Consider the following 23,746-nt stretch of genomic DNA (forward strand, 5'->3'; position numbering starts at 1 on the left):
TAGCCTTACCAGTGCCAGGGCTGGCCTGAATGACGAGTATGCATGTGGCAGAAAAACCAGGTGTCATAAAAGACTCAGCCTGCTCCTGGCTCTCTTGGCCACTTGCTGTGGGGGGCAGGGGAGGAGTGAGAGATGGGCTGTATTTCAGGGCCATGCCACATTGGAGGAACTGGACCATCTTCCCCTCCACCCTGCAGACAATGGCCTGACCACAGCATAGGAGAGCTGCCAATCCAGAACCCCAACAACTGCAAAATCATAAATGTTATCACTAATGCACAGTTACAGTCCCTCGACCAGTGACACACAGCCTTCTTCACAGCTGGCTTCCTGCCGTGGCAAATAAAGTCAAAAGAGCCCCACGTGAGTCAACATGCCAGTTGGACACACACCCAGAGCACCTAAAGAGGGAAGAGAGCTGAGGAAGAGGCCCTGTGAACAGGAGCAACAAGAGGACAGAGACTGAAGCAGGGGTGCGGAGTCTCTTGACCAGTCCATGGTGGCCATGTGGTAGATTGATAGGGGATTGGGTTTAACGGATGCCATCTTGTCTTCAAGTGGAGGCAGGGAAGTCCCACTTCCCAGGTGATGGACATGCCTGAATTCCTCGAGGCAGGGTGGGGCCTTGGACAAGAGGTTATATACCTGCCAGTCTCGGGTCCTGACCTCTCAAGCTCTCTGTGACCCTGCCCCTGACCTGCCCCTTTAGGCCCAGACCAGCTCAGGCGCCTGGAGGACATGCCACATGTCTCCATGTTGGTGGCCTGCCTACTGGCTCCGGGCTCTTAGCACTGTCCCACTACGGCTCTCCGCCAGAGCTGATCTGGCTTGTTGGTACTGCTCCCTCTGGCTTTCATGGCTCAGCTTTCTGACAGTGTTAAGTGTACCCGCAAGGCTGCAGATCTTTGGCACAGGAGTCCATCGGCAGATGCTGGCCTTCTAATGAAGACTCCCTATTTGACCTCTCAAAATGTGGCTTCTCCATTTTCTCGCCATACAACCGGACAAGCTTAACCAGAACACGCAAGAAAACTCTGAAATATTCCTGAGAGACATAAGAGGTGACCCACTCCTATAATCCTAGTTACTCAGGAAGCTGAGATCAGAGGATCTTGGTTTGAAACTAGCCTGAGCAGGAAAGTCCATGAGACCTTTTTTTTTTTGGTTGAACATAGGGCTTGAACTCTGGGCCTGGGTGCTATCCCTCAGCTATTCAGATCAAGGTGAGCGCTCTACCACTTGAGCCACAGCACCACTTCCAGTTTTCTAGTGGTTTACTGGAGATATGAGTCTCATGGACTTTCCTGCCCAGACTAGCTTTGAACCGCAATCCTCAGATCTCAGCCTCCTTAGTAGCTAGGGTTACAGGCGTGAGCCACCGATGCTCGGCTATCCATGAGACTCTTATCTCCAATTAACAACCAAAAGGCCAGAAGTAAAGCTGTGGCTCAAGTAGTAGAGCAATAGCCTTGAGCAAAAGAAACCAAAGGACAGTGCCCAGTCTCTGAGTTCAAGCTCCAGATGTTAGTATTTCCTCTTCCATTTGGGGCTTTACAGTCTCCATCCTAGGCCCTCAGCACGTATCTCCAGCCCCAGCTGCATCATGGAATGCTCTCCACCCAGACCTGAATTCTATTCTGCCCTTCATGAAGAACAGAGAACTCCCCCCCTTCCCCAGCTCCCACAGGAATCCCACCCAGACCTGAACTCCGCCCTGCCTACCTGGTGTTGTCAGTGAGCAGCTGCCATGCAGAGTACCTCCTGCCTCCAGCCCCCATGGTAAAAGGATGACCCTGGGAATCAGGCACCATTTCTCCCTCTCCCATGAGGGAGGTAGCCTTGTCAGCCTTGGATGTGACTGTGTTCTTGTGGTATTCTGGGATGGGTGCTTTCAGTTAAGGCTGTTAAGGCTTGGTCTCTACCTCAACATGGTTTTGTTTTTAAAAGCTATGTGCTACCTCTGTTCAGGGCTGCAGGCCTTTATGACGAAGTGACCTTCCAATAAAGACTCCCAATTTGACCTCTTAAATTGTGGCATCTCCATCTCTTGCTGAGTGAATTCCCATACAACATCAGGAAGGCATACATCACCGTCAGACAAGTGTTTATTCTTGGGTGAGGAATGCACCCCTCAGCAAGGAATGCATCCTGCTGTCTCTGTTTGAAGCAAAGATGGCACTTCTGTGTTTCTAAATTCCATATTTCTGAGTTGTCTTCACTAGGCTGTATCTTCCTCGATTTATCCTGCCTTAATACATGCCTATAATCCTAACACTTGCAATGCTGTGCAAGAGAATTGATTCAAGGCCAGCCTGAGTACACAGTGAAACCCTGTTTCAAAAAAACAAAACAAAGCCGGGCACTGGTGGCTCACGCCTGTAATCCAGCTACTCAGGAGGCTGAGATCTGAGGATCGAGGTTCAAAGCCAGCCCAGGCAGGAAAGACCGTGAGACTCTTATCTCCAATAAACCACTCAGAAAACTGGAAGTAGCACTGTGGCTCAAGTGGTTGAGCTCTAGCCTTGAGCTGAAGAGCACAGGGACAGCGCCCAGACCCAGAGTTCAAGCCTCATAACCAAAAAAAAAAAAAAAAAGCTGGGTACCAGTGGCTCACACCTGTATTCCTAGCTACTCAGGAGGCTGAGATGTGAGGATAGTAGTTCAAAGCCAGCCAGCCAGGAAAGTCTGTGAGACTCTTATCTCCAATAAACCCCCAGAAAACTGGAAGTGGAGCTGTGGCTCAAAGTGGTAGAGCGCTAGCCTGGAGCTGAAGAGTGCAGGTGTAGTGCCCAAACCCAGAGTTCAAGCCCCACAATCGATTAAAAAAAAAAAAATCCTGGCTTTAGTTTCCTCTAAATGGCTTGATTCACTGGCCTCTTAGTAGCCTCTAAGATTTCCCCTATTTAGAAAGGCTAAGGTGTATCCCTTGTATGAAAGGTCAAGGCGTATCTTCCCTAGATAGAAAAGGTCTGCTTGGCCGGGTGCTGGTGGCTCAGGCCTATCATCCTAGCTACTCAGAAGGCTGAGATCTGAGGATTGTGGTTCAGAGCCAGCCTGGGCAGGAAAGTCCGTGAGACTCTTATCTCCAATTAATTACCAGAAAACTGGAAGTGGTGCTGTGGCTCAAGTGCTTGCCTTGAGCTGAAGAGCTGAGGGACAGTACCCAAGCCCAGAGTTCAAGCCCCATGACAGAAAGAAAGAAAGAAAGAAAGAAAGAAAGAAAGAAAGAAAGAAAGAAAGAAAGAAAGAAAGAAAGAAAGAAAGAAAGAAGATGCCGGGCGCTGGTGGCTCACGCCTGTAATCCTAGCTACTCAGGAGGCTGAGATCTGAGGATCTAGGTTCAAAGCCAGCAGGGGCAGGAGAGACCATGAGACTCCTATCTCCAATAAACCACCAGAAAACCGGAAGTGGCGCTGTAGCTCAAGTGGTAGAGTGCTCGCCTTGAGCTGAAGAGCTGAGGGACAGCACCCAGGCCCAGAGTTCAAGCCCCACGACCTACAAAAAAAAAAAAAAACGAAAGAAAGAAAGGAAGGAAGGAAGATCTGCTTGTACTGAGCTACTTCCTAATAAGGTCTGCTTGTGTGGGGATCTTGAGTGTCTTTACCTAAAGCATGTGTCCTGTCTTTAAAAGCTTTGTGTAAGCTCTCTACTAGGCTGCTGGTCTTTGAGACAGAAGTATGCCTGTAGACACGTCCCATTTGATCTCTCAAAATGTGGCTTCTCGGTTTCTTGCTGACTGCAAGACTCTTATCTCCAATTAACACTTGTAAGCAAGACCTTACAACAGGACTATATCTCCAATTAACACCAGAAAGCCAGAAGCAGAATTGTGGTTTAAAGTGGTAGAGTGCTAGCCTTGAGCAAAATAAGCAAAAAAGCTCAGGGACATTGCCCAGGCCATAGTTCACTCATAACCAATTAAAAAAAAAAAAAAAAAAAAAAGCCTGAGAAAAGTCTGTAAAATTCTTTTTTTTTTTTTTGGTCCAGTCGTGGGGCCTGAACTCTGGGCCTGGGTGCTGTCCCTCAGCTCTTCAGCTCAAGGCTAGCACTCTACCACTTGAGCCACAGTGCCACTTCCGGCTTTTTTCTTTTTGCTTATGTGGTGCTGAGGAATCGAACCCAGGGCTTCAGGCATGCAAGGCAAACGCTCTACCACTGAGCCACCTTCCCAGCCCAAGTCTGTAAAATTCTTATCTCCAATTCACTACCCCCAAACCAGAAGTGGAGCTGTAGCTCAAAGTGATAGAGCATTAGCCTTGAACACAAAAGCTCAGTGACTGTGCTCAAGCCCTGAGTTCAAGCTCCAGAACCAACAAAAAACAAGAACTGGGGGCAGGTATACATGTTAGCTCTAAAGTTCATTTGGAAAAGCATTGCATAACCAAGAATGGGCAGGAAAAGAAAACAGTAAAAAGACTGTTGTAAGGTGAATCCAGCCATGAGATGAGAAACAGAAGCCACATTTTGAGAGGTCGAATTGGGAGTCTTTATTAGAAAGCTGGAATCTGCAGGCTGACTCCTGCCACAAAGACCTGCAGCCCTGTGAATACATTTAGCACTGTTAGAAAACTGAGCCATAGCCGGGCACTGGTGGCTCACACCTGTCATCCTAGCTACTCAGGAGGCTGAGATCTGAGAATCCCGGTTCAAAGCCAGCCTGGGCAGAGTCCGTGAGACTCTTATTTCCAATAAATCACTAGAAAACCGGACGTGGCACTGTGGCTCAAGCAGTAGCACGCTTGCCTTGAGCTGAAGAGCTGAGGGACAGTGCCCAGGCCCAGAGTTCAAGCCCACAATCGACAAAAAAAAAAAGAAAAAAGAAAAAGAAAGAAATAGAACTAGGATTAAGAAAGGGTTATCCTTAGTGTGAAGAAAATGCAAGATAGAATCACATGATTATGTTCTCCACTGCTTAATCAGCAAGGCCACACACTCTCAGTTGGAGCTTTCGGCTCAAAAGGGCCCCAGCAGAACAATTAGCATACCCCGTCATTCCAGGGACAGGCCCAGAGACGGTGTCTGGCTCTGCTCATGGCGGCCTCTCTTCTCATGGCACAGACTGGACTCACCTTACTCAGCACAGGTCACCTGACCAGCAGCCTTCCACACAAGGAACGCTTGAATGCCGTGGAAAAGAGAACAGCTCAACCTTTCTGCAACTGTTTCCCAAGGCACTTGGCTGAGGAACTGAGGTGTGTGTAACCATGGATACAGAAAGGAACCAAAAAGCCTGTAAAGTACAGGAACCTATTACAGAAATCAGAAGTAAACTGGTTGTGGCAGGTGGGAAACTTGCTGTTCTCTCTTGGCTTTGGCAGCATTGTTGTTTTATCATTATTATTTGTGCTGATCCTGGGGTTTGAACTCAGGGCCTGGGCACAGTCCCTAAGCTTTTTTGCTCAACGTTAGTGAAGGATTGACGCCCACCCTGTTTTCCTGGGTGCATACAGACATCAAGCAAACCTCCAAAGACAGGTGCAGACTGCCTGACACAGGCAGGGTAATCTACCTCAGCCCGCTGTAAACAACCCATTGGAGGCCTAACAGAAAAGCCCTCACCCCCCATTCACCTCTGCCTCCTCACTCAGACCTCACTTCTTTAAACAGTCTCCATGCCCACGGGAAGGCTGTGCCCTTTACTGCTATATCTCAATAAACTTCATCACCTGTGAAAGATCGAGTCCTGTTTGTCTTCTTCCTTTCTCCTCCATTTTCCTAATAGCTAGTGCTCTACCACTTTGAGCTACAGCTCCACTTCTGGCTTTTGATAGTTAATTGGAGATAGCAGTCTCACTGACTTTCCTGCCCAGGTTGGCTTAGAACCACAATCCTCAGATCTCTGCCTCCTGAGTAGCTAGGATGACAGGCATGAGCCACCAGTACCCAGTCACCTTTGGTTTTGGTTTTTGTACCAAGTGTGGATCTCCTTAATGGAAATGATCAGCAAAACGTATCGGCTCAGGTACAAGTTGTGTAGATACTGCACATGGGCCTAGAATGTTGCCATGGACAGACAGCTCTCAGGCCTCTCTCAACTGTGCTAAAGCCAGAACCACCATTCCTGCCCACTGGCCTCCCAGACCAGACCAGGCCAGATCTGCCTGCATTTAATCTTAGAACCCATGTTCTCCTATTCCCCAGACACTCATATCCCTCAGCCTCTTCAATATGCATTCCACAAAATCCTGGCCCCAAGTCTTACCCTCTTGCTCCTCCAAAGGTCCTCCTGTCCCAGCAGAGGGCACCTGTCCTCCCAGTGCCCTGGCTGAAAGCAGGCATGCCCAACACGTCCTTGCATCCAAGTGTTCATCCAACACCCCGCAACAAATACAGCATGCAAAACCAAAGCTGATGCTAAGAGGAAGAAAAAGTATGAACTCAGTAGAGTTAACACAGTTTTAATGCCAATATCAATAATATCTATACTTAATAATCAAGGCTCCATGCCCATATCAGGGTCAAATCCCGGCTTTCACATTGTAGATCCCTGTTCTTGGAAAACATACACCATAATGTTAGGGTAAGGTCACAGCCTCTTATTCTCCAAGGGTTCAGGAATATGTATATGTAGATGTGTGTATGTGTATAATAAATATACATATACATAAACATACATGTACATACATGTATGTACATGTGTACACATACAGATTTATAAATACTATAGCAACAGATGGAAAAAATCCAAATCAATGAAAAGGTACAGTTCTTTGCAGTATGTTTCCAACTCTTCATAAAGACAAACTATCTTCCTACTGGGCCCTTAGTTTCATTTCCCGTGAACCAAGCCTCCTCCCATGTATATGGCCCAGAGGTTAAAGGCAGCCCACACATCACACCCTCTGCCACTCACTGGGCAGCTCTGCTGCCAGTCCTGGTCCCAAGGTCAGGCCCAGCCGCGGCCCAGCAGTCCTGTGCTCTCAGCTGGTGTGACTCATCCAAGCAGCACTTTGACACCTACCTTGTCCGCCCTGGGCCCTCCCTCCCAGACAGGAAGTCAAACCTTGGATGGAAGAGTGCACTCAGTGTGGGGGAGAGTGTGCTGGTTACACATTTCTTCCCAGTGGTAGAAATCCGGACAGCTGCCAAGGTCACTCCAGCATAGGCCCACAGAGGGTGTTCCCAACAGATAGACCCACTGAAGGGAAGACCCAAAATCAGCTCAAGAGAAATCATCTGCGGCCATAGAGCTGCTAAGAGAAACCCAGAGCGCCCCACAGCCTCGTAGGCTATGAAGGCTTTGAAAGACATGAAAAGTATTAAGAAAAATTTTGATAAATTAGGCTTCAGAATTTTTTTTGTTTTGGTCAGTTGTGGGGCTTGAACTCTGGGCCTGGGCGCTGTCCCTCAGCTCTTCAGCTCAAGGTGAATGCTCTACCACTTGAGCTACAGCACCACTTCCAGTTTTGTGTTGGTTTATTGGAGATAAGAGTCTCATGGACTTTCCTGCCCAGGCTGGCTTTGAACCACGATCCTCAGATCTCAGCCTCCTCAGTAGCTAGGATTACAGGCGTGAGCCACTGGCGCCTAGCTAGAAATATTTTTTGTAATTGCTCTTCAAAAGATACCAGCCAATGAGCAGGTACTAGGGGCTCATTCCTGTAATCCTAGCTATTCAGGAAGCTGAGATCTGAAAATCATGGTTCAAAGCCTGCCCAGGCAAAAACATCCACGAGTCTCTGATCTCCAATTGGTATTGGTAAGAAAACAAAAACAAAAAGACAGATTGGGGATTTAACACAATGGTAGAGTGTTTGTTCCAGCACTGCCAAGAAAAAGAAAAGAAAAACCACAATCAGAAGAAAACTGAATAAGAAAATGAAACATTAAAAATGGGTAAAAGACACAGATATTTCCCAATAGGAGATGTGCACAATGTTAAACATATATGAAGTTACTCCAGATCAGTCATACATCGTTATGGACTTATACATTTGATTACAATTGGTAACAAAGACAGGCATGGTGGTATACACCTGTAATCTTAGCACTAGAGAGGCTGAGTTCAAGGCCAGTCTAGGCTTGACACTAGCTCGAGAGCCTGTGTCTCAATAACACAGAATGAAACAATGAGATACCATTGTACACCTATTACAATAGCTACATTTCAAAGTACTGAGGGTACCAGAGGCTGGTGTGGATGTGGAACAACAGGAACTCCCCATTTGTTGCTGGTGGGAATGCAAATCAGAACAGCTGCTCTGCACCACTTTACAATTTGATAATCTCTTACAAAGTCAGCAGCCTCACCATATAAACGAGCATTTACTCAAAAGAAAAAGTGACAATATCAAAGCACACTAATGTGTTTTCTACTTCCTTTGAGTAAATAAAGGGGGATGAATTTGACTGAAGTGCATTATGAGTATATATGGGAATATTACAACGGAACTCCTTTGCATAATTAACATATGCTAAGAAAAAAGCAGAAAGAAAACACACGAACACCAGAACACAGTGGCTGATAACGGCTTTATTCACAGTAGCCAAAGCTAGATAGACAAACAGGTCTATCCAGACAGCAGACTATTTCTGAGCACCACCTGGTACACTGCACTCTGCAGTACAAGGAGTCCGAGCAGGCAGGCTGCCCCTCACTTCTTCATTCTCAACCCATGACAGCCAGTGCTGGAGCCTGCCCTAAGGGACATCTACTCAATACTTAGAGGCAAGAGGTAGCTCTTCTAAGCTCACAGATTCATAGTCTACAGCCCGCATGGACCCCCAAATGTCAGGAAGATGGTATCTCAAGGTCTATCAGTGAGGTACAGCCCTCTTAGGGACAGCAGAAGTGACCCAGGCACTACTGGCACTTGAGTGACCAGGAGAGACCATCACATAGGCAAACTGGCAATGCAGAGTGTGAGGCAGAGGCCAGGGCAGGGAGGTCCTCCTGGCCAGAGAGATGGAAGGGCTTTGACCAGGTGAGCTTCCAGGAAGATGGCCTGAGCACCTGGATGCTTGTGGGCATCCCTCCCTGCAAAGACGAGGATTAGTGGAAGGGACAGGTTTAGGAGAGAAAAGTAAGCAGGAATTCTGTTTTGGACCCATGAAATCTGAGGTGCCTCAGATCTTCTGTGGGTCGGGGGAGGCAGCAGACATGAAGCTGCCCAAGTGTGAACTTGACAGGAAAGGTCCAGGACACATCCACAAGCTCCACGTAAGCAGTGTGTGTGTGTGGAAGGAAGGGCGGCAATCAGGACAGGTCTTCAGAGCTGAAGACACACCTACTTCAAGGCTGCCTCCACCCTGACTTTCAAAGTACATGGAGAGTGTCAAACTCAAGAGTGGAATCCTGAGACCCATGGGGCCCGGGGCAAGGTCAGCAGAAAGGGCACAGAACCGGTCTGACAGGAATGGCTCTCCTTGGGATCCCAGCTGTGGATCAAGGCTCTTCCTCAGGACTCAGAACATCCCCAGTCACAGTGAACCCTGGACTTGGACCTCACAGTCTGTGGGAGTCTGATGCAGCAGCAGAGTGAAGGTGCTCAGGGCCCAGGTAAGGCTCAGGAAACCTCGCTGCATACTGGCACCTGGTACTACACCAGCTGCTGCAGCTTAGGATGCTCGGGTCACGGGCCATAGACCACAACTGGAGGCATGAAGAGGACTCAGAATGCAGGCCCACCTGGGACAAGCTGGCAATACCCACTGGGGGCGTCGTTCAAAGTTCAAATCGTTGCCTTCCACACAGCTTCTCATTGCAAACAGACACATATATTAGGAAAAAAAAAGTTTTTATTTCAAATTAAAGTACCAAGCAGATGCTCGCAAAAACAACACACAAAGTGGAACTCAAACACTGCTTTTCCCAGTGCCCCTTGACAGGCCCAAGGAGAAGCCTGTACCCTCTGCAAAACCCACACACAAGGCAGCCATGAACACCCGTGTCTGCACGTGACAGGAGGGCTCTTTCCTCTTGAGGGCTGGCCAGGGAGGGAGGCCGGGGACCCTGAGGAGCCCGCAGGGCCTACAGGAGGCAGGCACCAGCAAGCGGTGGGGCACTGGCCACACCTCCTCCCCCAGGGCTGGGCTTCCTCTCTTCCCTTGCCAGGAACGGCCCAAGAGGCTAGGCTGGAGAGAGGTCTGTGGGTGGCTACAGGAGGGCGGAGGAACTGGGAATCAATCCCGAAGCTGGTTGGGGCTCTTTTTTAATATGGCTCTGAAATTAACTTCAACTTCCAGTACCTCCATGGACTAAGGGGTAAGGGCTGAAAAGGTCCCAATCTTGTTCTTACAAAGAAGGGAAACTGACCCACAACTCAAAAGACAGAGAGAGCACCTTGGACATGGGCCAAGGAAAGGCCCTGCAAGCCCCTGGCTCCCAGGGCAGGAGGTGTTTTACTGATGACACTATCTACTCTAATCTGAGCTGGTGGGGTGGGGACCGGAGAGCCTGCCAGGCAGCACCAGCCCTGCAGACTCTTGATGGCCGTGGGGTCACAGTGCCACATGAAACAGGGCTTGCAACTCAAAAAAAAAAAAAGAGTATGTACACAAACAGGTAAACATCAGCCAAAACCAACTGATCATGACCACAGTGAACAAGGGTGTAACAGAAGGAAAACGAGATTGAACCTCAGTAGCTTGACACGGTGTGGGGAGGCGGGAGGGGCCCGGGTCACAGCAAAGGTGTGGAGGGGAGGCCCGGGCAGTCCCAGGGATGGAGAGATGGACAAAAGGGTGGCCAGTTCCCTTCAAAGCAGTGGATGGAATGGCAGGCCCTCTCCTGCTGCAACGCCCCAGAAAGGAAGAGCTCCCATCGACAGAGCCAGCAGCAACGTCTGGAGACAACTCCTGAGGCTCAGTCTAAGGTGCCGCACCCACAGTAGCCAGGGCTCTGTTCTTTCTGAACACCTGCCTCCAGGGGCTCTGGCCTGGAGTACAGCCTCCCTCACCTCCCATATACCCCCCTTCAGCATTCCGGGTCCCACCTCTCCTACCTTGTCCTGAACAGGGTCTGGGCAGCCTCCCCGTAGGCCCTGGGGCTGTCTCTGGGGATGGGGAACGCTGTCAGCTGGGGGGGGGTCTCGGTTCCACCTCCAGGGAAACTCAGGGAGATGAGGGCTATTATGGGGGCTCCAACAGAAGGCTGTACACCAGAGCCTTCTGAGCCACTCCAAGTCTGAAGGCACACCCCACAGAAACCCTCCGCAAAGCTTGGTCTTGGGAAGGGATCTGCCCAGGACCCTGGCACTGAGCAGTGCATGCGCAGCCCTGGCCCTTCTCAGGGCCAACTCGGGAGCCTAGGCACTCAGCATTATTTTGGTTGAAAATGCTATAAATTTGATTCTTCCTAGAAGCCTACTAAGGAATTCACTTAGAAACACCTGCAACCCATGTGCAAAGACGCCCAGACCACACCTGAGCACCTGTAGGGAGAGGAGAGGGGCCCCACCTGGGGTCTGCACCCTGGCCCTGGGGGCGTGTCCCACGCCAGCAGGAGAGTGGGCACTGGCTACACTAAACCTACAGAAAACTGTGGGAAGAAACCAAATCCATAGGATCCATGGGTTACCACACTTGGGTTCAGTCCCCAAGACATGTGTCAGTAATGTGCCCAGAAGGCCTGCTCGGGGCGCACCAGGGCTCGGCTGGGCCTTGGCGCCACCAGTGACTACAGGGTCTCAGGCCGCCGCCACAGGTCTGCCGCGTCACGGGGCGCACCCAGGCCTCCTCTTGGTCCTTGCCCCCCACCTCCTGTTCAAGGCCCAATGTGTAAACAGGATAATAAGCAACAGATGGAAAAGTATATTTCCCAAGAAAAAAGGGGAGTAAGTTTTGAACTTGAAGACTGATTTTCCAGGTTGCTGGCATCATTCTGTCCCTTTTTTCTTCTTCTCTTGATTCATCTGGCAATTCCTCTCTTTGGTTCAGCCCCTGAGACCTGCCTGTGCTGAGCCAGCCCCGCAGCCTCTGCCCGCAGTGGTCTGAGGAGAGCCAGCCGGTCCACACCCTAGGGGCTCACCCTCCCCGCCAGCTACTTCTGCTCATGGTCCCCTGCCACAGCAGCCACCTCGATGGTGGCTGTGTGCTCCTCAGGCCCCTGGGCGGCCGCCGTGGGCACTGTCACGATCGTGCTGCCTGCCGGTGCTGCCTGGGCCACACTCTGCAGGGTGGGGCCCAGGCCAGGCAGGGTAAGTAGCTGCAGCGGGCTGACCACCTTCAGCACCGTGCTCCCGTCCTGCATGGCAGCTGTGCTCAGCACCGTGAGGCTGGACGTGTCTGGGTGGATCTCTACCGTGCTGGGGAAGGTGGAGCCTGAGGAGGCCAGGACTGTGTAGCCCCCAAGCAGTGGGGAAGCCGGTGAAGTGGCTGGGGGAGCCTGCGGGGAGCCTTTGCCCAGTACCGTGGAGGGCAGCGTGGAGGGCAGCGTGGAGACCACCTTGCCTAGCGGCACGCTGGTCAGCTGAGACATGGGCACGCCTGGGGCAAGGGCAATCTGTGCAGACTGTGTGAGCACCTGTGAAGCCATGGCAGCTGGTCCTGACGTGGCCCGCGCAAGCCGGGGCCGCTTCATAGGGGATGGCAGGGAGACCGGGGTCAGCGTCATGAGCACATTGCTGAGGTGCTGGGACTTGTGCTTCAGCTCTTTGGCACGGCGGCGGTGTTCATCACACTGCTGCTCCAGGGCTGTGGGGACACACAGGGCCGTGGGGCACGGGGAGAGGGGTGGACGGCATCCGCACAGGGCCGTGGGGCACGAGGAGAGGGGTGGACGGCATCCGCACAGGGCCGTGGGGCACGAGGAGAGGGGTGGACGGCATCCGCACAGGGCCGTGGGGCACGGGGAGAGGGGTGGACGGCATCCGCACAGGGCCGTGGGGCACGGGGAGAGGGGTGGACGGCATCCGCACAGGGCCGTGGGGCACGGGGAGAGGGGTGGACGGCATCCGCACAGGGCCGTGGGGCACGGGGAGAGGGGTGGACGGCATCCGCACAGGGCCGTGGGGCACGGGGAGAGGGGTGGACGGCATCCGCACAGGGCCGTGGGGCACGGGGAGAGGGGTGGACGGCATCCGCACAGGGCCGTGGGGCACGGGGAGAGGGGTGGACGGCATCCGCACAGGGCCGTGGGGCACGGGGAGAGGGGTGGACGGCATCCGCACAGGGCCGTGGGGCACGGAGAGAGGGGTGGACGGCACTCTCAGAGGGCCGTGGGGACAGACAACACATCAGCAAGTGGATCACAAACTAACAGCAACCCAGATGACCACAGGACCCCACGCCATAGGAAGGTTGCTGCAGTGGGCCTCTTGATGGCTCTTGGGCTGACTCAGGCCCACAGTTCCCATGTGGAAGTGCTGTGGGCCAGACTTCCCTTGATGCCAGTGTGTCCCAGGCTGTGTCACATGGAAAGCTACTCTTCAGGCCAAAGCAGCCAAGTAAGGTGGCTGTTCCCACACACGTGCAGTGCCTGCACATGAGTAGCAACTTCAGGAACAACTTGGAACAAATGCACAGACAGCACAGGGCCCATCAGCTCTCCCTGCAACCGTGGTCTTTTCATCTCTCTGCTTTCTCTCTTAAGTATGAACAACTTGGTTCACACAGAGAGGCTAGTGAACGCCGAGGTGGGCCCTGACCATCACTGGTGAAGTCTGCATAGCCACTGAAATTTTACTTTTTTCTGTGTGACACCTGTGACCTTTCCATCGCCCAGGCCACAGGGAAAAGCCCACCACCGGGGCTGTGTCTTAGGAAAGTGGGGGACACAGGACTAGAGATGTGAGGCCTCCCCGGACTCCCAGCATGCCACAGGACATACCTGCCAAGTCCCGGGCATATTGCTCCCGTGAGCGATCCATCTGGCACTTGTGGCTGGCCAACACCTTCTTCACCAGGTCCAGCATGCCAAAGTTCTGCACGATGTTGTTGAGGAGGACAGCATCTTAAAGGAGCGGTGTGAACACAGCAAAAACCTGAGAGCCTGGAACCCAGAGCTGGGCTGGCCCCTCTGCAATCTAGCCAGCAGTCAGCTCCGAAGAGACCTAGCATGATGCACACCAAATGACCCTCCCACTGCCAGCTCTCCTCTGTGCATCTCAGCTGCAGAGCAGGACCTGGAGGCAGCTGGCAATAGGAACCCTCAGACCTCCTCACCTCGGAGCTGCAGCGGGGGGTCCTGCACCCGCTGCTGCAGGCCTTTCATGGTCTCTTCCAGCTCCTGCTGGAATTCCTGTATAACCTCGTCCAGCAAGCCAGCGTCCTTCAGCCCCCGCCAGAAGGCAAATGTGTCATCTGTGAGAGAGGGAAGAGGCCAGGAGCAAAAGGCATGTTGATGTATGAGGTGCCCACAGCAGGAAAGAGAAAACAAGGACATTGCCACAAGAGTCTAAATCCAGTGGACCATGGCTGAGCTCTGCCTCGGGGCACCTAGCAGAGACTGGAGCACTTAGGATGCCCTGAGGCTGGAGCCCCTGTGTGGGATACAGTAGAGGCAAGCGGTTCCCCATGAGCCCACCCATGCTCCCAAAGAGCCCACAGACCCCCTACCTCCAATGGCTGTGGTCCAGTCACCAGGGTCCTCACAAGTCTCTATGGTGATGGTGGCGGGGGAGCCATTCACTGAGGAGAAGCAGAGCACAGACGGTGTGCTGTTCATGGCGCTCCCACGGCCTCCCGGGCCCATCTCCTCAGGGCTACACCTAAACCCCTCTGCCGCCCATTTTCACAGAACTGACAAACATAACCAGACTAGGGTGTCCACAGGACTTCCTATCTCACAGGGAGTTTATTTTTAATCATAGATCTCTTCCCAGCTCTGGCAACTGGTAATATTTTGCTGAACCGTCTGCAACTTGACACTACAAGCCTCTGTGCTGACCACCAGCAGGCCCTTGGCCTGCCTCGCCTCTCTCTGGAGGACCAGGTTGCCATATGTCTCATTGATGACACAATAATGCTAGAGCCTGTCACATTTCTACATTTCTAGTTTAATGAATCATCCATTCTGACTTATCCCTGACTTCATTTCCAGTGTTTACAAACCCAACTGTCCATACAATTTGCACTTAGCAGTTCTGGAGTTTCTGACAGAGGCTTCATGTGCCAACCTGGCTCAGAAGCAGGCTCAGAAAATAGGCAGGTGTCGGGGGTGGGGAGGGGGGAGGATGGGATGGGAAGGGGAAACAAAGGAGGAGGCTACAATGCTTGATAAGAAATGTACTCATTATCTTGCTCATGTAATGGTAACCCCTCTGTACAGTATTTTCACAATAAAAAAAAGAAAATAGGCAGATGTGTGTTTATTTATTTATTTAGCCAGTCCTGGAGCTTGAACTCAGGGCCTGGGCACTGTCTTTGAGCTTCTTTGTGCTCAAGACAGCACTCTACCACTTGAGCCACAGCACCACTTCTGGCTTTTTCTGCTTATGTGGTGCTGAGGAATCGAACCCAGAGCCTCATGCATGCAAGGCAAGCACTCTACCACGGAGCCACCTTCCCAGCCTCCAGCTTTCCAACCCTATACTGGCCTTTTCCACTTGAATCAAAGATGCACTGTTGGCTGGGCACTGGCAGCTTGCCCCTGCAATCCTAGCTACTCAGGATGCTGAGATCTAAGGATCCTGGTTCAAAACCAGCCAGGGCAGGAAAGTATATTAGACTCTTATCTTCCAGAAAACTGGAAATAGAGCTGTGGCTCAAAGTGATAGAGTGCTAGCCTTGAACAAAAAGAGCTCAGAGACAGCACCCAGGCCCTGAGTTTAAACTCCAGGATCAACAACAAAAAGATATCGTGCTTGTGAATATCATATCCAGAATCAACTTGGACATACATGCATGTGTTTCATAGATTGAGCCTGTCTGAAACTTACTAGCCATATAAAAACCAAATTAGAGGATCTGAGAGGTTCCAAGTTAGAGACTAAACCATCAGAAGAGCTAAATCTTTTTTTTTTTTTTTTAAGTCAGTCATAAGCCTTGAACTCAAGGACTAGGCACTGTCCCTGAGTGCTTTTGGCTTAGGCCACAGCTCCATTTCCAGTTTTTTCATGGTTAATTGGAAGTAAGTCTCATGGACTGCCCGGGCTGGCTTTGAACCGTGATCCTCAGATCTTAGCCTCCTGAGTAGCTAGGATTACAAGTGTGAGCCATCAGAGCTCAGAAGAGCTAATTCCTTTTTTTTTTTTTGTCGGTCCTGGGGCCTGAACTCTGGGCCCAGGTGCTGTCCTGAGCTCTTCAGCTCAAGGCCTGCACTCTACCACTTGAGCCATGGAGCCACCTCCAGCCTTTTCTGCTTATGTGGTGCTGAGGAATCGAATCCAGGGCCTCATGCATGCAAGGCAAGCACTTTACCACTGAGCCACTTTCCCAGCCCCAAGAAGAGCTAATTCTTAATCCTGGCTGCCTTTCCTAGGGCTTCAGTCTTAGAGGCTCAGATGCCACTCCTCAGGAGCTGGTATCTGTGGTACAATTTGTACCAACCAGTCATACATAGCCAGCCTTTTTCGTCAAGATACCACTATTTGTTGATCATTATGTAGTAATTCTATCCAAATTTTGCATGTGCCCCACAAAACAATCCCATTAGGTTGACATTCTGGCTGACCACTAAGGCTTGAAGAAATAAGTGAACAGATGTTCCTCCAGTAAAGATGAGGTTACAAGCTGGGCGCTGGTGGCTCACACCTGTAATCCTAGCTACTCAGGAGGCTGAGATCTGAGCATTGCAGTTCAAAGCCAGCCCGGGCAGGAAAGTCTGTGAGACTCTTATCTCCAATACAACACTAGAAAACCAGAAGTGGCGCTGTGGCTCAAGCAGTAGAGCACTTGCCTTGAGCTGAAGAGCGCAAGGACAGCGCCCAGGACCACAGTTCAAGCCCCACGACCGACAAAAAAACAAGATGAGGTTACATATTGATAAGCACATCACCAGTTTGAAAAGTGTGATGTTCCGAGTGTACTTAATACCTCTTAGCCAGCACACTAAATGTGCTCAGAGCCACTCACCGGCCTCAGCTGGGCTATGGCCAGCTTTAATAAGCAGGTGAGAAGGCCCTGGGCTCAACCCCTGCGGTGGCCACTAGCTCCTAACCACCTCCGCGCTGCCCTGCCTCATGTGTACAGTGCGTCCCAGGAGGGTCTCTGCCCTCAACCCCCCAGTGCCTAGCCTCGGGCTTTGGTGCAGAAAGAAGCTAAGTGACAGACCGCGGGTTACTGTAGCTAACCACAGACTGAGGAAAGGATAACAAAGACCATTCCTCTGAGGGAAGACAGCCGCACGACAACCAGCCAGCCTGCCAGGACAGATGCAGGGAAGAACACATGGGCAGAACAGAAGGACCTCAGGCCACCCTTCCCAACAGTGAAGTGTCAAAGCACCTAACTGGCCTCAGTGGGCAACAAGGATGCTCATCTCGGCCCAATGCTGAGGAGTGACTGCTAGGGACAGCAGTGCTGCAAAACACATTTTCCAACCAAGCAATGTGACTATGACTCAGGACTAACTTCACTTTGCTCAGTTTAAACAGAATTTCTCATTCAGAATCTAGAAAGAGTTCCAGGGAATATTCAATCCATCTACAGTTCTGAACAAGGGAGATCAAGAGTTCCCTAAATCATCAACCAAAACCCAAGTGGCAGAGGAGACTTGCAGCCAAACACTCACAAGAGGCCTGATAAGCCCTGAGGCTCTGCAAATGGCCTACGGAGGGGGAGACGCCATACCTCAGGACAGGCCTTGGAAGGGAGGAGCCTTCGGCACAGGCAGCGCCTTTACTGTTCTCAGTACCCTCTCTACATACGGATTACAAGTTAATAATGAAGTGTCTGAAAAGAATACGTTCACCTTCTCTGTCAATAAGCCCAACAATTCCCCAGACAGGAGGAGGAAGAGCCCCCAAGATGGGGACAGCTAAGATGCACACACAGCAGTCAGAGGGAGATAGGTCAGGACAGCTGTGCTGACCGGACACAGACAGCCCCCCCCTGCACCTACCATCTGCCGCTGCTGGCGTGAGCGGGATGTACTCGGCGGACGTGGGGCTGCTCAGGGACACGCGGGCCCCAGAGAGGTCGATCTTGGTGCTGCGGCAGGTATTGGAGCACACTTTGTCATGCTGGTAGAAGTCCAACTCTCCAGAGTCCATGATCTTCCTGTAGAGATGACACAGCAGCCCAGATGAGAACCAAACCGAGACACCCTGCTGCCCACTGGGATGTGGTGACTGTTCAGCAGAGCACCGGCCAGGGCCGCGCTCTTGTGAGGTGGGGTATGGGCTGTACCCACCCCTGTGCAAACAAGCTTTAATGGGAACATGCTGTCCATCGGGCAGCTACCCCAGGCCACTGGGGTAAGGCACTCTGCCCACGGGAAGGGGAGAGTACTGGCTGGCAGGAAGCTGGAGGTGCCTGGTCTACATCATCACCAGGCCACTGGAGTAGCAGGCCCTCGACTAACGAAGGTGGTGAGTGCCCCAGCTCTGTGGCAGACAAGTGGGCATGAATTGCCTTCAGGGAAAGCCTCCTTTTGGAAGATGCAGGTAGGAAAGGAGACCCACAAACCCTGGGAGAGGGCTATTCTCCTCCTGTAGCAGGAAGGCAAACACGGGTCCTCATCTACCAAGACCTGTCCTCCCAGACCTGCCTGCTTCTGCCGCAGTCTTGGATCTAAGCTCAGTGGGCCTCAGCTAGCCTGTAAGCACAGAGTCAAAAGTTCTAGCTCCACTCACCCTGCAGCGCAGCGATATCCTTAGAAACATGTGTAGCTCACAACATACCTCCCATAGCCCATGGCTTCCACAACTATGCCATCAGATATTCTAGAAACCAGAAGGTAGCTTGGTGGTATGGGACTGAGAGCTATGGGAAAGGACCCAGTGCCAGTTACTATGAGGCCCAAGTCTGACTCTGACACAAAGTAGTCCACCTGCTTAGGAAGCAAGGTAGACACAGCCACTGGCACCTTCCTAAGTGCACAGGCCTGGCGTGGCTCTTGGTTCACAAAGAATGCAAGTCAACTATCTGTATCTCACATGGGTTTTAATAAGAAGTGATAGAAGGGACTCAAGTGGTAAAGCACCAGCTGTAAGCAAAAAAGCCACATGAGTCCTAGGGCCTGGAGTATAAGCCCCAGTACCAGGAGAAAAAGAAGGAGGAATAAAAAGGACAAAAATAAAGATGATGTAAAAGGCCAACCTAAGAGATTAAACCTGAATGTCTATCTGATGGAAAAAACAAAAAAACAAATGATACCATTAATTTATTTTGGTAGTGACATAGCCCCAGGAGTGCCTATGGTAAAGAATTGTTGAGCCAGGCGCTGGTGGCTCACACCTGTCATCCTAGCTACTCAGGAGGCTGAGATCTGAGGATCGCAGTTCAAAGCCAGCCCGGGCACGAAAGTCCATGAGACTCTTATCTTCAATTAACCACTCAGAAAACCAGAAGTGGCACAGTGGCTCAAGTGGTAGAGTGCTAGCCTTGAGCTGAAGAGCTGAGGGACAGCGTGCAGGCCCAGAGTTCAAGACCTATGACCGACAACAGTAACAACAAAAAAATAATTGTTGAAAATTAAAATGAGATTTAACAGGGCTGGGAAGGCGGCTTGGTGGTAGAGTGCTTGCCTTGCATGCATGAGGCCCTGGGTTTGATTCCTCAGCACTACATGGCTCAAGTGGTAGAGTGTTAGCCTTGAGCTGAAGAGCTAAGGGACAGCGCCCAAGCCCAGAGTTCAGGCCCCATGACTGACAAAAAAAAAAAAAAAAAGAGAGAGAGAGAGAGAGACAGAGATTTAACAACAACAAAAGCCTCATCTGACAGTCATTGTTGGAAGGGTGGGGGGAACCTACAACCTGTGGTTAGCCACTCAAGAGGAGCTATTGCCACAAACCACTTCTAAAATCTATCTTAAGTTCAAAAACCCAGATCAACTAGGAGCCTGTCATCCTAACTACTGAGGAGGCTGAGATCTGAGGATAGCAATTCAAAGCTAGCCTGAGTAGCAAAGTCCATGAGACTCATCTCCAATTAACTAGCAAAAAAGCCAAAGTAGGGCTGGGAAGGTGGCTCAGTGGTAGAGCGCTTGCCTTGCATGCCTGAGGCCCTGGGTTCGATTCCTCAGCACCACATAAGCAAAAAGAAAAAAGAAAGCTGGAAGTGGCACTGTGGCTCAAGTGGTAGAGCACTAGCCTTGAGATGAAGAGCTGAGGGACAGTGCCCAGGCCCAGAGTTCAGGCCCCACGACCGGACCCAAAAAAAAAAAAAAAGCCAAAGTGAAGCTGTGGCTCAAGTGGTAGAGCACTAGTCTTGAGTACAAAAGCTCAGGGATAGTACCCAAGCCCTGAGTTCAAGTCCCAGGATCAGTGTGCATGCATGCATGCATGCGCGCATGCACGCACACACACACACACACACACACACACACACACACACAACCAAATGAAAAAGCAATGGCTGTGAACCCCTCCACCCCCACTGTCACCACTGGCCTGGTGCCCACCTGAGCATAATGCCGTTCATCCGGATGGCTCTCTTCCAGTCCTTCAGGGTGGACTTCCCTGCCAGGTGCACAAACTCCTTCGGGCTGATTACATGCTCATCATACTGGAGAAAAGCACACCAGTGCAGGGTCAGCTTAGCAAACCTGGGGTGGGTCTGGTGGGATCACAGCACGCCCTCTCGCCCTTCCTGCCAGTGCCTTACCAGTTCATGGCTGGCTCAGCCAGCGACAGGCCTTACTGTAGAACACTCACATATAACAAGAAGATATCCCAGTGGACAGAGCAGGCACCAACTCTCTACCTGACACAGCCCCCACAGCCCCACAAAGTGAACTCAGTGTACCAGTGGGAGGAGAAGGGGCTTCAGGGAGGAGCAGTCCTGGAGCAGAAAGCCGAGGTGCACTGTTTCCTTCCAGATGAAACATACAACCTCCTCAGGTGCAACTTATTCCACTCAGTAGTACATGCCTTGACTACATCTAATATGTAATGGTAAACAACAGATCCAAGTGTATCGACTGTTGCGAGTGGCCAGGCCTGCTCCTCATCTACACTACGACCGGCCCTCCCCCTTATCGGCCAAGCCGTTCCTAGGGCCACAGATAGTACGGGAAGCACAGCGCCCATCTTAGATGATGCTCATACACTCATTTCAAAGCCAGAGTGGTACTTCTTTCTCCTAGCTGAGGAGGTTCTATATGTTGGTAGCTCTTTCTCCTAGCTGAGGACAGAAAGCTTGCGAAAGGCTCAGATGTGGTGGCTCATGCTTAGAATCCCAACTGTTTAGAAAGCAGTGGTCAGGAAGATCACGGTGCTAAGCCAGCCTAGGAAAAGCTTAGTACGATGCCATCTCAATCGGTACGTGAGGCATGATGGCAGGCGCCTGTGAACCCACCTATGAGGGGCCTGAGGTGGAAGGATTTTGATATAAAGCTAGCTCTGGGCAAAAAGGTGAGACTTTACCTTAAAAAAAAAAAAAAAAAAAAAACCAAAGGGGCTGGGAATGTGACTTAATGGTGGAGTGCTTACCTACCATGCATGAAGTCCTGGGTTCGATTCCTCAGTACCACATACACAGAAAAGGCTGCAAGTGGCGCTGTGGCTCAAGTGGTAGAGTGCTAGCTTTGAGCAAAAGAAGCTCAGGGACAGTGTTCAGGCCCTGAGTTCAAGCCCCAGGACTGGCAAAAACAAAAACAAAAACCAAGGCCGTCTGGGCTGTTTCCTTAACTTGGCTATTGTGAGCATGGATGCTTGTAATGATGGCTGGATCTTGGGAAGTTCTATGTTTATTTTTTTATTATTTAAAAAAAAATTATTTTTTGTCAGTCATGGGGCCTGAACTCTGGACCTGGGCGCTGTCTGTCCCTCAGCTCTTCAGCTCAAGGCGAGCGCTCTACCACTTGAGCCACTGTGCCACTTCCGGTTTTCTGAGTGGTTTATTGGAGATAAGAGTCTCATGGACTTTCCTTGCCAGGCTGGCTTCAAACCATGATCCTCAATCTCAGCCTCCTGAGCAGCTTACAGGCGTGAGCCACCAGCACCCAGCTATGTTTAGTTTTTTGTTTTTTGTTTTTTTTTTTGTCGGTCGTGGGGCTTGAACTCTGGGCCTGGGCGCTGTCCCTCAGCTCTTCAGCTCAAGACGAGCGCTCTACCACTTGAGCTACAGCGCCACTTCCGGTTTTCTGGTGGTTTATTGGAGATAGGAGTCTCACAGTCTCTCCTGCCCGGGCTGGCTTTGAACCGCGATCCTCCGATCTCAGCCTCCTGAGTTGCTAGGATTACAGGCGTGAGCCACCAGCGCCCGGCCTATGTTTAGTTTTTTGAGGCATCTCTAAACCACCTAATAGAGTGGTTAAACTAGTTTACATTCTCACCAGCGGTACAGCTGGGATGCCCTAGAACAGATGAGTGAATCATTAAAATGTGGTACATTTAACTAATCCATTAAAAAGAATAGGATTATGTAATTTGCAGGGAAATGGATGTACCTAGAACAAATCCTGCTGAGACAAGCCAAGCTCAGAGAGAAAAATGGCGCATGTTTTCTCTCATATGTAGAAGCTAGATCTAAAATCTAACTGGACATGATAAACTATATAGGACTCTAGGCATTCATATACACAGACAGACTAAAGGAGGAACACAAAAGTGTAACTTTTCTGAATGAACACTTAAAACTCCAAGAAATGGAAACATGGAGCCCGACATTGGTGGCTCACAACTGTAATCCTTGCTACTCAGGAGGCTGAGATCTGAGGATCGCAGTTCAAAGCCAACCTGGCAAGGAAAGTCCATGAGACTTATCTCCAATAAACCACTCAGAAAGCCAGAAGTGGCACTGTGGCTCAAGTGGGAGAGCACTAGCCTTGAGCTGAACAGCTAAGGACAGCACCCAGGTCCAGAGTTCAAGCCCCACGACCGACAAAAAAAAAAAAAAAGAAAAGAAAGAAAGAAATGGAAACATGGTTTTTGTTGCTGTTGTTGTTGGTGGTGGTGGTAGTGATGCTTGGTTTTGCTTGTGGATTTTTTTAGGGGAGGTACAGAAAGGGAAGGAGGAAAGGTGAACAAATGCAATCATGCTGTTCAGTATATACTATGAGGAAAATGAACTGCATGGGCTGGGAATGTGATTTAGTGGTAGAGTGCTTGCCTAGCATGCATGAAGCCCTGGGCTTGATTACTCAGTACCACAAAAACAGAAAAAGTCGGAAGTGCCGCTGTGGCTCAATTGATAGAGCGCTAGGTTTGAGTACAGAGAAGTTCAGGGGCAGAGCCCAGACCTCGAGTTCAAGCCCCAGGACTGGCAAAAAAAGAAAAAAGAAAAAAAAGAAGAAACTGAACTATGTAACTTGTGGGGAGGAATAGGAGGGAAAAATTGGGAGGAAGTGAAAGAAGGGGTGATATTTTCCAAAAAATGAAATATATTCATTATCTGACTTATGAAATGGTAACTTCTCCGCACAACACCTTAACAATAAGAATAAAATTATATTTTAAAAATAATAACCAAAGGAAAAAGAAGCTGAGTATGGCTCAAGTTCTAGAACACCTGCCTAGCAAGTATGAATGAGACCCTAAGGCCAAACCTCAGTAACGCCAGAAAACAAAACAAAACAAAACCAAGAAAGGTGAAATAGTCTATTCAATCTTGTATTTTAAAAAAGAAAGAAAGAAAAAGAGTTGGGTGTCAATGACTCACACCTATAATCCTAGCTATGCAGGGGGTTGAGATCTGAGGATCTCAGTTCAAAGCCAGCCTGGGCAAAAAAGTCTATGGAGACTATAATCTCCATTAAACTACC

At 50.6% G+C, this 23,746-nt stretch overlaps 1 protein-coding gene across 2 annotated transcripts in view; it reads right to left on the minus strand.

Moving 5' to 3' along the window:
- Nucleotides 1–10,155: 10,155 nt before the first annotated feature.
- Nucleotides 10,156–23,746, minus strand: part of Gmeb2 (glucocorticoid modulatory element binding protein 2) — a 49,167-nt gene continuing 35,576 nt past the window's right edge. For both annotated transcript variants that reach the window (XM_042672281.1, XM_042672282.1), the window contains 6 exons: nt 20,444–20,547; nt 17,942–18,099; nt 14,497–14,568; nt 14,104–14,241; nt 13,769–13,891; nt 10,156–12,633 (listed from right to left, as the gene is read on the minus strand). In XM_042672281.1, coding sequence (XP_042528215.1) covers nt 11,981–12,633; nt 13,769–13,891; nt 14,104–14,241; nt 14,497–14,568; nt 17,942–18,099; nt 20,444–20,547 — 1,248 coding nt within the window. In that variant the 3' untranslated portion in view covers nt 10,156–11,980. The remainder of the gene's footprint in view (nt 12,634–13,768; nt 13,892–14,103; nt 14,242–14,496; nt 14,569–17,941; nt 18,100–20,443; nt 20,548–23,746) is intronic.

The sequence above is a fragment of the Dipodomys spectabilis genome, unplaced genomic scaffold, assembly GCF_019054845.1.
Source record: "Dipodomys spectabilis isolate Male_0828 unplaced genomic scaffold, ASM1905484v1 ptg000692l, whole genome shotgun sequence".
Lineage (NCBI taxonomy): Eukaryota > Metazoa > Chordata > Mammalia > Rodentia > Heteromyidae > Dipodomys > Dipodomys spectabilis.